We start from the raw sequence: 17465 nt of genomic DNA on the forward strand, positions 1-17465 counted from the left end.
GAGGGGTGTGGGTGTATCAGTGTCACAGTGAGGGTTGTGGAGTGGATCAGTGTCACTGTGAGAGGTATGGGTGTATCTGTGTTACAGTTAGAGGTGTGGATTGGATCAGTGTCACAGTGAGGGGTGTGGAGTGGATCAGTGACACAGTGTGGGGTGCGGGTGTATCAGTGTCACAGTGTGGGGTGCGGGTGTATCAGTGTCACAGTGAGGGGTGTGGGTGTATCAGTGTTACAGTGAGGGGTGTGGGTGTATCAGTGTCACAGTGTGGGGTGCGGGGGTATCAGTGTCACAGTGAGGGGTGTGGGGTGGATCAGTGTCTCAGTGAGAAGTGTGGGTGTATCAGTGTCACAGTGAGAGGTGTGGAGTGGATCAGTGTCACAGTGAGGGGTGTGGGGTGGATCAGTGTCTCAGTGAGAAGTGTGGGTGTATCAGTGTTACAGTGAGAGGTGTGGAGTGGATAAGTGTCACAGTGAGGGGTGTGTGTGTATCAGTGTCACAGTGAGAGGTGTTCGTGTATCCGTGTCACAGTGAGGGGTGTGGGTGTATCAGTGTCACAGTGAGAAGTGAGGGTGTAACAGTATCACAGTGAGAGTTGTGGAGTGGATCAGTGTCACAGTGAGAGGTGTGGGTGGGTCAGTGTCACAGTGAGAGGTGTCGAGTGGATCAGTGTCACAGTGAGGGGTGTGGAGTGTATCAGTGTCACAGTGAGAGGTGTGGGTGTATCAGTGTCACAGTGAGTGGTGAGGGTGTATCTGTGTCACAGTGAAATATGTGGGTGTATCAGTGTCACAGTGAGAGGTGTGGAGTGGATCAGTGTCACAGTGAAATATGTGGGTGTATCAGTGTCACAGTGAGGGGTGTGGTGTGGATCAGTGTCACAGTGAGGTGTGTGGAGTGTGTCAGTGTCACAGTGAGAGGTGTGGGTGTATCAGTGTCACAGTTAGGGGTGTGGGTGTATCAGTGTCACAGTGAGGAGTGTGGAGTGGATCAGTGTCACAGTGAGAGTTGTGGAGTGTATCAGTGTCACAGTGAGAGGTGTGGGTGTATCACTGTCACAGTGAGGAGTGTGGAGTGGATCAGTGTCACAGTGAGAGGTGTGGGTGTATCAGTGTCACAGTGAGGGATGTGGGTGTATCAGTGTCACAGTGAGAGGTGTGTGTGTATCAGTGTCAGAGTGAGGGGTGTGGAGTGGATCAGTGTCACAGTGAGAGGTGAGGGTGTATCAGTGTCACAGTGAGAGGTGTGGAGTAGATCAGTGTCACAGTGAGGGTTGTGGGTGGATCAGTGTCACAGTAAGAGTTGTTCGTGTATCAGTGTCACAGTGAGGGGTGTGGGTGTATCAGTGTTACAGTGAGGGGTGTGGGTGTATCAGTGTCATAGTGAGAGGTGTGGGTGTATCAGTGTCACAGTTAGGGGTGTGGGGGTATCAGTGTCACAGTGAGGAGTGTGGAGTGGATCAGTGTCACAGTGAGAGGTGTGGGTGTATCAGTGTCACAGTGAGGGGTGTGGATTGGATCAGTGTCACAGTGAGAGGTGTGGGTGTATCAGTGTCACAGTGAGGGGTGTGGGTGTATCAGTGTCACAGTGAGAGGTGTGGGTGTATCAGTGTCACAGTGAGGGGTGTGGAGTGGATCAGTGTCACAGTGAGAGGTGTGGAGTGTATCAGTGTCACAGTGAGGGGTGTGGGTGTATCAGTGTCACAGTGAGGGGTGTGGAGTGGATCAGTGTCACAGTGCGGGGTGTGGGTGTATCAGTGTCACAGTGAGGGGTGTGGAGTGGATCAGTGTCACAGTCAGGGGTGTGGGTGTATCAGTGTTACAGTGAGGGGTGTGGAGTGGATCAGTGTCACAGTGAGAGTTGTGGGTGTATCAGTGTCACAGTGAGGGGTGTGGGTGTATCAGTGTCACAGTGAGAGGTGTCGGTGTATCAGTGTCACAGTGAGGGATGTGGGTGTGTCAGTGTCACAGTGAGAGGTGTCGGTGTATCAGTGTCACAGTGAGGGATGTGGGTGTGTCAGTGTCACACTGAGGGTTGTGGGTGGATCAGTGTCACAGTGAGGGGTGTGGGTGTATCAATGTCACAGTGGGGGGTGTGGGGTGTTATCAGTGTCACAGTGAGGGGTGTGGTGTGGATCTGTGTCACAGTGAGGGGTGTGGGTGTTTCAGTGTCACAGTGAGGCGTGTGGAGTGTATCAGTGTCACAGTGAGGGGTGTGGGTGTATCAATGTCACAGTGGGGGGTGTGGGGTGTTATCAGTGTCACAGTGAGGGGTGTGGTGTGGATCTGTGTCACAGTGAGGAGTGTGGGTGTATCATTGTCACAGTGAGGGTTGTGGGTGTATCAGTGTCACAGTGAGGGGTGTGGAGTGGATCAGTGTCACAGTGAGAGTTGTGGTTGTATCAGTGTCACAGTGAGTGGTGTGGGTGTATCAGTGACACAGTGAGGTGTGTGGGTGTATCAGTGTCACAGTGAGAGGTGTGGAGTGTATTAGTGTCACAGTGAGAGGTGTGGGTGTATCAGTGTCACAGTGAGGTGTGTGGGTGTATCAGTGTCATAGTGAGAGGTGTGGGTGTATCAGTGTCACAGTTAGGGGTGTGGGGGTATCAGTGTCACAGTGAGAGGTGTGGGTGTATCAGTGACACAGTGAGGGGTGTGGAGTGTATCTGTGTCACAGTGAGAGGTGTGGGTGTATCAGTGACACAGTGAGGGGTGTGGGTGTATCAGTGACACAGTGAGGGGTGTGGAGTGTATCAGTCTCACAGTGAGAGGTGTGGGTGTATCAGTGACACAGTGAGAGGTGTGGGTGTATCAGTGACACAGTGAGGGGTGTGGGTGTATCAGTGACTCAGTGAGGGGTGTGGAGTGGATCAGTGTCACAGTGAGAGGTGTGGGTGTATCAGTGTCACAGTGAGAGGTGTGGGTGTATCATTGTCACAGTGAGGGGTGTGGAGTGTATCAGTGTCACAGTGAGGGGTGTGGGTGTATCAGTGTCACAGTGAGGGTTGTGGAGTGTATCAGTGTCACAGTGAGAGGTGTGGGTGTATCAGTGTCACAGTGAGGGGTGTGGAGGGGATCAGTGTCACAGTGAGGGGTGTGGAGTGTATCAGTGTCACAGTGAGAGGTGTGGGTGTATCAGTGTCACAGTGAGGGGTGTGGAGTGTATCAGTGTCACAGTGAGGGGTGTGGGTGTATCAGTGTCACAGTGAGGGGTGTGGAGTGTATCAGTGTCACAGTGTGGGGTGTGGGTGTATCAGTGTCACAGTGAGGGGTGTGGAGTGTATCAGTGTCACAGTGAGGGGTGTGGGTGTATCAGTGTCACTGTGAGGGGTGTGGAGTGGATCAGTGTCACAGTGAGGGGTGTGGGTGTATCAGTGTCACAGTGAGGGGTGTGGAGTGTATCAGTGTCACAGTGAGGGGTGTGGGTGTATCAGTGTCACAGTGAGGGGTGTGGAGTGTATCAGTGTCACAGTGAGGGGTGTGGGTGTATCAGTGTCACAGTGAGGGGTGTGGAGGGGATCAGTGTCACAGTGAGGGGTGTGGAGTGTATCAGTGTCACAGTGAGAGGTGTGGGTGTATCAGTGTCACAGTGAGGGGTGTGGAGTGTATCAGTGTCACAGTGAGGGGTGTGGGTGTATCAGTGTCACAGTGAGGGGTGTGGAGTGTATCAGTGTCACAGTGTGGGGTGTGGGTGTATCAGTGTCACAGTGAGGGGTGTGGAGTGTATCAGTGTCACAGTGAGGGGTGTGGGTGTATCAGTGTCACTGTGAGGGGTGTGGAGTGGATCAGTGTCACAGTGAGGGGTGTGGGTGTATCAGTGTCACAGTGAGGTGTGTGGGTGTATCAGTGTCACAGTGTGAGGTGTGGAGGGGATCAGTGTCACAGTGAGGGGTGTGGAGTGTATCAGTGTCACAGTGAGGGGTGTGGGTGTATCAGTGTCACAGTGAGGAGTGTGGAGTGGATCAGTGTCACAGTGAGGTGTGTGGGTGTATCAGTGTCACAGTGTGAGGTGTGGAGGGGATCAGTGTCACAGTGAGGGGTGTGGAGTGTATCAGTGTCACAGTGAGGGGTGTGGGTGTATCAGTGTCACAGTGAGGAGTGTGGATTGTATCAGTGTCACAGTGAGGGGTGTGGGTGTATCAGTGTCACAGTGAGGTGTGTGGGTGTATCAGTGTCACAGTGTGAGGTGTGGAGGGGATCAGTGTCACAGTGAGGGATGTGGAGTGTATCAGTGTCACAGTGAGAGGTGTGGGTGTATCAGTGTCACAGTGAGGAGTGTGGAGTGGATCAGTGTCTCAGTGAGAGGTGTGGAGTGTATCAGTGTCACAGTGAGGGGTGTGGAGTGTATCAGTGTCACAGTGAGGGGTGTGGAGTGGATCAGTGTCTCAGTGAGAGGTGTGGAGTGTATCAGTGTCACAGTGAGGGGTGTGGAGTGGATCAGTGTCTCAGTGAGAGGTGTGGAGTGTATCAGTGTCACAGTGAGGGGTGTGGAGTGTATCAGTGTCACAGTGTGAGGTGTGGAGGGGATCAGTGTCACAGTGGGGGGTGTGGAGTGTATCAGTGTCACAGTGAGGGGTGTGGGTGTATCAGTGTCACAGTGAGGGGTGTGGGTGTATCAGTGTCACAGTGAGGTGTGTGGGTGTATCAGTGTCACAGTGTGAGGTGTGGAGGGGATCAGTGTCACAGTGAGGGGTGTGGAGTGTATCAGTGTCACAGTGAGAGGTGTGGGTGTATCAGTGTCACAGTGAGGAGTGTGGAGTGGATCAGTGTCTCAGTGAGGGGTGTGTAGTGTATCAGTGTCACAGTGAGAGGTGTGGAGTGGATCAGTGTCTCAGTGAGGGGTGTGGGAGTATCAGTGTCACAGTGAGGGGTGTGGGTGTATCAGTGTCACAGTGAGAGGTGTGGGTGTATCAGTGTCACAGTGAGGGGTGTGGAGTGTATCAGTGTCACAGTGTGGCTGTGCCATGCCGTAGTGAGGGGGGTGTGGAACGTATCTCAGTAACCTGAAAGTGGAATTAGGTAGGGTAATTGTTTTCCCCCTCAGGGATATGTCATATATTTTTCATATATTTTTCTTATACTAATTTAAAAGTATTTTTCTTATTAATGGAAAGTTAACAGTTAATATATTGCCACTCTGTAGAATACACACATCTCACTGTAACACAAGATACTCTATTCTCATATTGTAGCTTTCTGATGTGACTGAAGTGACTGTTACTAACTTCGGCACGGTTCCTAACTCCATCTCTCATGTTTGGGCTCCATTTAGAGAACATGTGACCATTACATCTGAGATATTCCATTGCCATTTGCCTCTCATTCCTATAGCTCCACGGGTTTTGTCGGTGTTTCCCTTAACAAACTGTTCTTGTCTCTGTCACGCTGGGGCACTCGGACCCCTCTCGCGCATCCCCTCCCACCTCTGACACGCCTGGGGGGTCGGTGTTTTTCTATTATTATTTTTTTCTACAAAACGCTTAGAGTTCAAAATAATATTGTTTCCTGAATTAATGCTATCTTAGTCAACAGACCAGGACTCGCCTTCAGACGCCTATTTGCTTGGCGAGATTAGCGAGGCGGTTTCAGCCGCACAGCAAAGCCGGTGATGGAGTCGGGTTCAGCCTTGGAATCTCGCGTGTAGTCCGCCATTTCTAACCTGCCGACTAGGTAAGGCCGAGCAATTAAACTGCCCCATCGCTCAGCCGGCGGACGTCAGCACCCTGGAGAGCTCTCGGTTTGGGAGGGCGGTGAGAATACAATACTTGGGCACCCTCGTGACTTCAGCACCGTCGACAGCGACTCGAACCCCCCCCCCCCCAAGGTGGGCGCAGACTGAACCTTTAATGTTGTGATCGGCACAGCAAGAGGAGGAGAAACTCACAGATACACTGCATCCCGGTCGCTCTGATGCTAACCTACAGCACAGACAATGACATGAGGGACGGGATTACTAACTCCCAGTGCTATTTCGACCAGTGAGCGGACTCCTGGTGAGTAAGTCGATGTGGAGAGAGAGAATGTAAGTGAATGCCGAAGCCGCCTTTTGGCGCAGAATGCTGTACCGGGGGAATAGTTTGCGTGACATTCCTTGAAATTCTCCTGGGGAATCCAACGCGGGCGGGATGATGTCAGTAATTAACGGGAAGATTTTCCAAACCGCTCCTGATAAAGGAATTGGGGACTCGGATCCGAGGATTCATAGCCAGTAGAGGATTAAGCGTTGTTTACAAGACGCCGCGGTATTTACGACCAAGAATAAAGAGGCGGCATTACCAGAGTATTGGAAACCGTGTGAACGACGATGTGACACTGGCCAGTGCGGTTGTTTTGACCCGGCGACTGTGGGATAAATACTGAACCCGGAGCTCCGGGAAGGATTCCCTGCCCTTCCGTATATCCGACTGAGAGGACGAACAGGCGCTGGACCCGTATCATGAGAGTCAGACCATCGCAGCGTCTGCCCGTGGGTCCCGTGTAGTGCGCTACAGTGATGGACGACTGGGATCTGGAGCACGTTCGGAACAGCAGCTACTTGGAAGAATTGAACAACACATTCCCTTACGACCTGACTGAGCTGAGACCCGCCGGGCCGGTAGACGCCGCTTTGCGGATAGTGACAGTGCTTCTGTACTCGGTATTGTGCGCCGTCGGACTCTTGGGAAACGTTCTCGTCATGTACCTGGTGCGGGGAGGCAGCGGACGCTCCCAGCCCGCCATCCATGTCTTCGTCTTCAGCCTTGCTCTGACCGACTTCCAGTTCGTACTCGTGCTACCCCTGTGGGCGGCCGAAGTGGCCCTAGACCACCAGTGGCCCTTCGGTGACGGCATGTGCAAGATCGCTCTCTTCCTCACCTCCCTCAACATGTACGCCAGCGCCTTCTTTCTGGCCGCCATGAGTGTCAGCCGTTGCTGCTGGGTGTCGCAGACCGTCAGAGCCGGCAGGAAGCCGCAGCGAAGGCGCACTCTGAAGTGGGTGAGCCTGGGCCTGTGGGCGGCGGCCGCCCTCGCCAGTCTACCCCCTACCATTTACTCCCGGACTGTGGACTTCAACGGCGAGCATGTGTGCATCCAGAGATTCCCCGATGGACAATATTCTTTGGCGCTTTACCATATTCTGAAGGTCACTGTGGCCTTCCTATGTCCCCTGGTTATCATCTCCGTCTGCTACCTGTTAATCCTGAACTTTCTGCGGCGACATAATCTGCGGAGCAACAACTCCAGAAGACATTCCAAAGTCGCCAGGTCCGTCACGACACTGATCCTGGTTTTCTTCCTGTGCTGGCTCCCGAACCACTCCATAACCTTCTGGGGGGTTCTGGTGAAGCTGGACATGGCGCCGTGGGATGCGTCCTTCTACATCGCCCACATCTACATCCACCCCCTGAGTATCTTGCTGGCCAACACCAACAGCTGCCTGAACCCCATCATCTACTGCCTAGTGACCAGGCACTTCAGGAAGTCCCTGAAGACCCTCCTGCGGAGGATGTGCTCCGTCGGCCGCCCATGGCTGAACCCGGCCGCCGCCCGCAGAGCGGACCCGAGTGAGGATAGCCAGGTTGCAATCCCTCTGAACCAGGTGGACGCTCAACCGGTCTCCGGCCCGCAGGAGAGAAGAGGCGACACGCTGCCTGGAACCAGCACCAGTGTGGTGCAGAGGAACTGATCACAGGCTTTTCCGTCCCCCTTACCTCGCCCTCCTCTAAACTCGGCTACCCGAAGAACGCATGGTGCATTCTCCGGGCCAGAGAAGCAAGTGGTTCCAGCCTATGGTACTCCTCACTGGGCCTCTGCTGTATCCCACGGTTCACCCCTTCATTCCTCGCCAGTTTACTCAGCTTTTCCGGACATTTATGCCCCCTCTCCCCGCGGGAAAGGTTCTTGCCACCGGAGAGGGTTGGCAAGCCCGATTTCCCCATTGCATTTATCAGGAACTGCTTTATATTTGTTGAGCGGGACAGGTCACCCCCACTTCTGGGAGGATGATCCCCAAACACAGCCCGTCGAGGACTTTCATGGACTGTCAAGGATCGCGAGGCACGCCGGCGAGACCCGTGTTCGATCACCACTCCCGGCGCCGACCGCGTGCAGTTTGCACGTTCTCCCTGTGACTGGGTAGGTTTCATGATAGAGGTGTACAAAATGATAAGAGGCATAGATCAAAGCTTTTTGCCCAGGATAGAAATTGCCGAATCAAGTGGGCAATCAGGGTGTAGAACACCCTGCCAGGAGTGATGATAGAGGCAGATACATTAGGTACATTTAAGAATCCCTTAAATAGGCACATTATGGAGGACTCTGTGGGAGGGGAGGGTTAGATCTTGGAATGTGTTAAAAGTTCAGCACAACACCGTGGGCGGAAGGGCTGTAATGTTCTATGAATGTGTAGAGAATGGAGAGATATAGACATTGTTTCGGTAGAAAAGATTAGTTTCATTAGTTAACTAGATTTAATTGACTAGGCACAACATTGTGGGCCGAAGGGTCTTTTCCTGTGCTGTACTGTTCTACGTTATATGTCGAACTAAAGAGGTTCCCTTGAGATACCGCAGTGAAAGGACAAACAATATTTAAAACAAATAGATACCCCACTTAAGAAATTCTGTCCGAAAAATGTATAAAGAGAGTGCTTACGAGGCCATGACGTCACACAGTTCTAGGGCACAGTCACACGCCCTTCAGCCTATCGATTTGCGCCGACATCTAGCACTCGATGCCGCAGTCGCTAGCCTTATTTAGAAAACTTAAAAACATAGAAAAACCTACAGCACAATACAGGTCCTTCGGTCCACAAAGTTGTGCCGAACATGTCCCTCCCATAGAAATTACTAGGCTTACCTATAGCCCTCTATTTTACTAAGCTCCGTGTACCTATCCAGGAGTCTCTTAAAAGACCCTTTTGTATCCGCCTCCACCACCGTTGCCGGCAGCCCATTCCACCCACCCACCACCCTCAGTAAAAAAGCTACCCCTGACATTTCCTCTGTACCTACTCCCCAGAACCTTAAACCTGTGTCTTCAATCTGGCAACCATTTCAGCCCTGGGAAAAAGCCTTTGACTATCCACACGATCAATGCCTCTCATCATCTTATACACCTCTTTCAGGTCATCTCTCATCCTCCGTCGCTCCAAGGAGAAAAGGCCGAGTTCACTCAACCTATTCTCACAAGGCATGCTCCACAATCCAGGCAGCATCCTTGTAAATCTGCTCTGCACCCTTTCTATGGCTTCCACATCTTTCCCGTAGTGAGACGACCAGAACTGAGCACAGTACTCCAAGTGGGGTTTGACCAGGGTTAGCTCTTAAACTCAATCCCACAATTGATGAAGGCCAATGCAATGTATGCCTACTTAACCACAGAGTCAATCTGTGCAGCTGCTTTGAGCGTCCTATGGACTCGGACCCCAAGATCCTTCTGATCCTCCACACTGGCAAGAGTCTTACCATTAATACTACATTCTGCCATCATATTTGACCTACCAAAATGAACCACTTCACACTTATCTGGGTTGAACTCCATCTGCCACTTCTCAGCCCAGTTTTGCATCCTATCAACGTCCCGCTGTAACCTCTGACAACCCTCCACACTATCCACAACACCTCCAACCTTTGTGTCATCAGCAAACTTACTAACCCATCCCTCCACTTCGTCATCCAGGTCATTTATAAAAATTACGAAGAGTAAGGGTTCCAGAACAGATCCCTGAGGCACACCACTGGTGACTGACCTCCATGCAGAATATGATCCATCAACAACCATGTCTTTGCCTTTTGTGGGCAAGCCATTTCTGGATCCGCAAAGCAATGTCTCCTCGGATCCCATGCCTCCTTACTTTCTCAATAAGCCTTGTATGGGGTACCTTATGAAATGCCTTGCTGAAATCCATATTCACTACATCTACTGCTCTTCCTTCATCAATGTGTTTAGTCACATCCTCAAAAAATTATTATCAGGCTCGTAAGGCACGACCTGCTCTTGACAAAGCCAGGCTGACTACTCCTAATCATATTAAACCTCAACAAATTTTCATATATCCTGCCTCTCAGGATCTTCTCCATCAACTTACCAACCACTGAGGTAATACTCACTAGTCTATAATTTCGTGGGCTATCTCTACTCCCTTTCTTGAATAAAGGAACAACATCCACAACCCTCCAATCCTCCGAAACCTCTCCTCTCCCCATTGATGATGCAAAGATCATCGCCAGAGGCTCAGCAATCTCCTCCCTCGCCTCCCACAGTAGCCTGGGGTACATCTCATCCGGTCCCGGCGACTTACCCAATTTGATGCTTTCCAAAAGCTCCAGCACATCCTCTGTCTTAATATCTACATGCTCAAGCTTTTCGGTCTGCTGCAAGTCATCACTACAATCACCAAGATCCTTTCCATAGTGAATACTGAAGTACAGTATTCATTAAGTACCCTTGCTATTTCCTCCGGTTCCATACACACTTTCCCACTGACACACTTGATAGGTCTTATTCTTTCATGTCTTATCCTCGTGGTCTTCACATACTTGTGGAATGCCTTGGGGTTTTCTTAATCCTGCCCGCCAAGTCCTTCTCATGGCCCCTTTTGGCTCTCCTAATTTCCTTCTTAAGCTCCTTCCTATTAGCCTTATAATGTTCTAGATCTTTAACATTACCTAGCTCTCTGAACCTTTTTGTAAGCTTTTCTTTTCTTCTTGACTAGATTTATTACAGCCTTTGTACACCACCATTCCTGTACCCTACCATAACTTCCCTGTCTCATTGGAACGTACCTATACAGAACTCCACACAAATATTCCCTGAATATTTGCCACATTTCTTCTGTACTTTTCCCTGAGAACATCTATTTCCAATGTAAGCCTCCAGTTTTCTGCTTGATAGCCTCATAATTCCCCTTACTCCAATTAAACGCTTATCTAACTTGTCTGTTCCTATCTTTCTCCAATGCTATTGTAAAGGAGATAGAATTATGATCACTATCTCCAAAATGCTCTCCCACTGAGAGATCTGACATTTGACCAGGTTCATTTTCCAACACCAAATCAAGTATAGTCTCTCCTCTTGTAGGCTTATCTACATATTGTGTCAAGAAACCTTCCTAAGCACACCTAACAAACTCCACCCCATCTAAATCCCTTGCTCTAGGGAGATGCCAGTCTATATTTGGGAAATTAAAATCTCCCACCACGACAACCCTGCTATTATTACACCTTTCCAGGATATGTTTCCCTATCTGCTCCTCGATATCCTTGTTACTAATGGGCGGCCTATAAAAAACACCCAGTAAAGTCATTGACCCCTTCCTGTTCCTAACCTCCACCCACAGAGACTCTGTAGACAATCCCTCCATGGCGTCCACCTTTTCTGCAGCCATGACAATATCTCTGATCAACAGTGCCACGCCCCCACCTCTTTCGCCTCCTTCCCTGTCCTTTCTGAAACATCTAAAACCCGGCACTTGAAGTAACCATTCCTGTCCCTGAGTCATCCAAGTCTCTGTAATGGCCATCACATCATATCTCCAAGTACTGATCCACGCTCTGGGCTCATCTGCTTTGTTCACAACACTCCTTGTGTTAAAATAGACACATCTCAGACCTTTGGTCTGAGCGCGTCCCTTCTCTATCACCTGCCTATCCTCCTTCTCGCACTGTCTAAAAGCTTTCTCTATTTGTGAGCCAACCTCCTCTCCCCCAGTCTCTTCTGTTCGGTTCCCACCCCCCAACAATTCTAGTTTAAACTCTCCCCAATGTGTTATTCCCAACAATTCTTACCTCATAATTCTACGCACTGAGGCCCATGAACCTAAGTGCGGAATATAAAATATATATGGTACCGACTTTATAATCTACTCTAAGATCAAACTAATTCTCGCCTCCCACATAGCCCTCCATGTTTCTATCATCCATGTGTCTATCTAAGAATTCTTTAAATGCCTTAATGTATCTGCCTCTACCAGTGCCCCCGGCAGGGTGTTCCATGCACCTAACATACTGTGTAAATAACTTACCCCTGCCATCGCCCCTCCACACTTTCCACCAATCGCCTTAAAATTATGCCACTCCCATTAGCCATTTCCACCCTGGGGGGGAGGGAGTCTCTAGCTGCCCACTCTATCTATGCTTCTTATCACCTTGCACCTATCTATTAAGTCACCTCTCATCCTCCCTCGCTCCAAAGAGGAAAAACTCCTAGATTGCTCATTTTTTTCCTAATCGGATATGTTCTCTAATCCAGCCAGCATCCTGGCAAAGCTCCTCTGCATCCCCTCTAAAGCTTCCACAACCTTCCTACAATCTGGAAGAACTTTTTTTTTTAATTCCAAACACGAGGGATAAAGTATTAGAAAGACTCAACGTGGACAGGTCTCTAGAAGCCAATAGTTTTGAGGGAAGTACTAATGGAGGTTGTGCCTCAATATATTCCAAGAGGGTCACCCATTAGCTCACCAGCTCCAACGTGGGGCACGACACGTGAAACGTGGAAAGAGGAGAAGGTGATGAGATCAGTCACGTACAAACAGAAAAGTAAATGGAAAATGGGCCCAACCTCAATGCCTCTCTGAATTGAGGAAGGCGAGGTTTGGATTCGGCGACTGAGTCCCTTTGAACCCACTCACACTGGTAGATCACAGGAACTTCCATGCCATCCAAATTTTCCTTAGTCCGGGGAATGTGGACCTCGCAGGAGAGAAGCACTTCCTGCCATTCCCGACTTTTGGGTCATTTCCAAATCAAAGACATTTCCACGGGATTGACGTCACGCAGTCGCCCGCGTCTATTGGTGAGCCCGGTGTTTAAAATCAAGATTGCTTGCCTGCCATTATAGAAACTTTGGGTTTTGTTTAGTTCCAGATGTTCAGATAAGTGGATGTGAACGTTTCCGGTTGTCTCAATGGGGCGGTCGACTATCTCCAAACAATCATTCCACTGCCCTGGCGTTCTGTTCCGCAGCAAGTCCTCACCTTCGTGGTCTTCTGATTTACTGATATTAAATGTGGGACACCGACACCAATAAGAACTGCCTGGATTTTTTTACTAAAGTTAATTCGGATGGTGGGGAGGGGCAACGTAAATTCTTATAGGTATCGTCGTAGACGTTCCCCTACGACGATACAGGGCTCCGGACAGAGTGATGGAGGGTGTGTCCACCGGGTCACCCTTTTCCGAGATTCAGCCCCACGACCTCAAAGGTACAGACTGCCGAGCCGCTGAATGAAATGACCAGTGGAATTGTTATAGTTAGTTACCATGAGATGAAACGTTGTCAGAGAGTCGGAAGAGGACAGGTTTTTCGGCCCATGTGGCTATGCCCGGCAAGCGAATGACAGTGCCAAAATTGACAAAGTTGGTGATCCGAATCTTCGCAGGTTATCAGGCAGAGCAATTATTTTGTAGTTAGATCTCTTCTCCTGACCTGCCTATTACTCTCTCTGCCTCCCCTCCTCCTTCCCCTTCTCCTGTAGTTCACTTCTCTCTATCAGATTATTTCTTCTTCAGTCTTTTACTCTTCCACCAACCCCTTCACAGCTTCTCACTTAATTCCCCACCCCACTCCCACCCCCAACAAACATGGTGAATGAGGGAATAAAGACTAGGTGCGGACTGGGAACAATGTATCGGCGGTAACTGCATCCGAACTTCGAAGCAATCGGTATCTCTGAAGTATGTCGTGACACTGATATGTCGTCGGGTTACTGGTGAAGGGAAATGGATGAATATAATCATGGTTGCATTCTTCTAAAACTAATACAATATTTCAAAGTTCCACAGCGGCACTGCGCTCTCCCTTTAAGTAATAAAAACAATTTAAAATTAGGGCAAAGGGTTAATCTTATCTTAGTCTTAATTTGCAACCGGATAATGTATGCCTGAGCTTTCGATGAAGGTCTTTCATTTAAGTAGCGCCTACACAACATGGAGGAAAATTAATACACAGAAAGCTTCTACGAACTAGATATGATAGAACTAGATAACGTTAGAAGTGTTGATTGAAGGATACGCATTTGTTTGCTAATTATACTTATTTAGAAATTCAGCACAGGCGACGCCACCCAATTACCATACTAACCTGCAGATATTTGGAATCTGGGAGGAAACCCACGCGGTCGCAGGTAGAACGTACAGCCTGCGGTGGAATTGAACCCACGTCGCTGTGGCTGTAAAGTGTTTGCTACACTAAAGTGCCGCCCCCTAAACTCAAGCTCACGAGCGTGGAGACGCTGGGGAGTAAACGCACTGGCATTCCTGACTGTTCTAAAAGGGTCTAATCTCACTGACCTAGATGCCATGCACCACTCCCTCAGATACTGGAAAGAGACCAACCCATTGGCAAAGACCATAAGACATAGGAGCATAAGTAGGCCATTCTGCCCATCCATCATGGCTGATTCATTTTCCCTCTCACTCCCATCCTTCTGCTTATCCCATGAAACCTTTGACACCCTTACTAATCCAGAACCTATCAACCTCTGCTTTAAATATACCCAATGACTTGGTCTTCACAGCCGTTCGTAGCAATCAATTCCACAGATTCACCACCCTCTGGCTAAAGGAATCCCCCCTCATCTCTGTTCTAAAGATAGGAGTGACTCACACACCTAATGAGAACCGCTGCTTCAATGGGTTAGGAAGAAATCAATGCCAATACAGAGACACTCCGTCTTCCTTGGAAACTTCATGGACCAACCTCAACCCCACCTTGATGTCAGGATGAGTCAACATTAGAAATGATCACAGACGGGCAGTCTGGTGTAAGTGAACCATGTGGGGTTTAACAGGATGTGATGGGGTCAAAGTAAACTTATTGTTGAAGTACTGTACATAAATGTACATAGATCCATTTTCTTGAAGGTATTTACAGGAAAATAAATTCACAAAATATTACACATAAACAAGACCGACAAGCAACTGATGTACAAAAAATAACAAATTATGCAAATAAAAAATAAATAAATAATACTGAGAACATAGGTTGCAGAATCATTGAAAGAGTCCATAAGTTGTGAAGTCACGTTCACCATTGAGGTGAGTGAAGTTATCCCCACCGGTTCAGGAACCTGGTGGTTGAAAGGTAATAACCTCCTGAACCTGGTGGCATGGGACCTGTGTGTTGCATACCTCTTGCCTGATGTGAGTAGCAAGAGGAGGTCATGTCTTGGATGGAGGAGGTCTTTGATGATGGATGTCGCTTTCTTGTGGTCACACTCAGTATGGGTGGGTGCCAGAAGAGGTGTTGATGCAAATTCGCCATGCCTTCCACCTCTCACACTAAATGTTGAAATTTCATCGCAGAATATCCGATGAGATGAACATCACAGATCACGTTGGTATATGTGCATTTAGTCCTTGGTCCCACATCAAGGACCGCTTGGTAATGGAGTTGGTTCCAGGTTCTGCCCTGACAAACTGCCTAGCATGTTCACACCCATGTAATTCCAAACTCCAGCACTCGGCCGTAACTTTGTGCCGGGAGATCCGAGGCCTCTTTTTGACACTTCATAGCTGTTGTCATCTCCCCTGCTTCCACCTGTTTCTGTATTCCACGTACACACCACTCTCTGGGTGAAAACAGTCACCCCTCAGATGCATCTGAACCTTTCCCCTCTAAATGCTCTGTTCTTATTTACCTCAATGCACATAGGCTTGCTGCAGTCTACCCAACCTGTGCCCTGCAATTTTATACACACCAGTCTCAACCCCTCTGAGCCTCCTGCAGTCCCGGGAGAACACACCTAGCTTCTGCAGTTTCCCACCATATCTGAAACATTCCATCCAAGGGAACATCTCTGCACCCTCTCCAGCACTACCACATCCTCCATGCAGAGCTCCAGCTGAAGTTTGACCAATACTTGATATCGTCGGAGTATAACCCTCTCTTCTCATGTCCATCAATTCCACCTGACACCCTCCTACTCCCCCCGCAGTCCTCTTTCCTCTTATCAGAATTTTTTTTCAGCCTTTGACCTCTTCCACCCGTCACCTCCCGGCTTCTTCTCACTTAGACCATCCCCCACCCACCTACCAGCTTGTCCTCCTACCCCTCGCACCTTCTTCTCCCTTCCTTTCCAATCCTGGTTAAGGGTCTCTACCTTAAATGTTGACTGTTCATTCATTTCCATAGATGGTGCCTGACTTGCAGATATCCCCCTGCATTTTGCATGGTTTCTTTATTTATTTAGAGATACAGCACGGAACAGTCTGCTCCAGTCAACAAGCCATGCTGCACAGTGATCCCCAATTTGGGCCTAACCTCATCACAGGATAACTTAGAGTGACTCTGGAACCTACTAACTGGTACCACCTTTGGACTGTGGGATGAAACCGGAGCACCTAGAGGAAACCCACATTGGCACAGGAGACTTCTATCTTATAGAGGGGTATGCTTGCGTGAGTGTGCATGTGTGTGTGCTGTTGTGCATTTCCAGCATCTGCATGAGAGTGGCAGGAATTCAATCTGTTTATGATTCCTATATAGAAGGCCTGTGACTTTGCTCCTTGGGGAAACGTCTATCTTGATCGGCAAGGATAAACAGTTGAGCTGCTCCCCAAGGCTGTACCCAAACTAGCGAGTTTGTTCCCTGCAACACAGTGACCTCAAGGGCACAGGAGGTCAGGAACACCCCAACAGGCAGAAAACTTACTTTCTCCATGAAGTTCTGGCACGGGTGCCACGTTTGCCATCCTGAGTCACACAATCTTACAGACGCACAGACAGATGGCTCTAGTTGCCTGTCAACAATCCCATTAACAGAAATTTATTTTATGATATTTTTTCCTGCCTGGTCTCTCATTTCATTATCAGGAACTATCATTGCTTTGTTGCTGCTCAATTAAGACTTGATAAATATGAAGGGCCAAGGCAGATTAACATAATTTCATTCATCAGTCTGATAGACTAACACATTTAATGGAGAAGTGAGCATCGTCAGCACTAACAGCTGCTCCAGTGAAATCACACTGTTGCAAAGGTAGATCTAGCAGACATTTTGCACTCAGCAGTGTCCCACACTCAAGTGTTAGGACCCTAGCTCCTGTCTCACATTATTTTTAATTTTTGTTTTATTCAGAGATAGAGCGTGGAGTTTGCAGATGATATAAAAGCAGGTGGAGAGGCAGATAGTCTTAAGGAAGCAGGGAGTCTGCAGGACTTGAACAGATTAGGAGAATGGGCAAAGCAGCAGCAAATGGAATACAGTGTCAGCAAGTGTATGGTCACAGACATCGGTAGAAGAAATAAAGACAGTGAGCAAATTCAGAAATCAGAGGTGCAAGGAGTCTTGTGAGTCCTCACGCAGGAAGCTCTGAAGGTTGAGTCAGTGGGCAGGAAAGCAAATGTTAGCATTGATTTTGAGAACTAGAATACAAGCTAGGATGCAAAACCAACACTTTACAAGACATTGGGGAAACCTGTAATCGGGTCACAGGGCAACAGAATGTACACATTCTCATGAACAAACCACACAGGAGTCACGTG

General features: G+C 49.1%; 1 protein-coding gene across 2 annotated transcripts; it reads left to right on the top strand.

Annotated features, from left to right (window-relative positions):
* The first annotated feature begins 5817 nt into the window (after positions 1-5817).
* LOC140735841 (relaxin-3 receptor 1-like) lies at positions 5818-14892 on the top strand. Of its 2 annotated transcripts, none has more exons than XM_073061356.1 (2): positions 5818-8111; positions 12839-14892. In XM_073061356.1, the coding sequence occupies exon 1, from the start codon at positions 6490-6492 to the stop codon at positions 7660-7662; it is 1173 nt and encodes a 390-aa protein (XP_072917457.1). In that variant the 5' UTR covers positions 5818-6489; the 3' UTR covers positions 7663-8111; positions 12839-14892. The 2 variants fall into 2 exon arrangements, with proteins under 2 accessions (XP_072917457.1, XP_072917458.1); XM_073061357.1 differs by having other exon boundaries at positions 14497-14892.
* The last annotated feature ends 2573 nt before the right edge of the window (positions 14893-17465 follow it).

The sequence above is a fragment of the Hemitrygon akajei genome, chromosome 11 (genome assembly GCF_048418815.1).
Source record: "Hemitrygon akajei chromosome 11, sHemAka1.3, whole genome shotgun sequence".
In the NCBI taxonomy this organism is placed as follows: Eukaryota; Metazoa; Chordata; class Chondrichthyes; order Myliobatiformes; family Dasyatidae; genus Hemitrygon; species Hemitrygon akajei.

Coding starts and splice junctions, on each gene's coding strand:
- LOC140735841 (XM_073061356.1), top strand. CDS start 6,490: ATGGACGACTGGGATCTGGAGCACGTTCGGAACAGCAGCTACTTGGAA.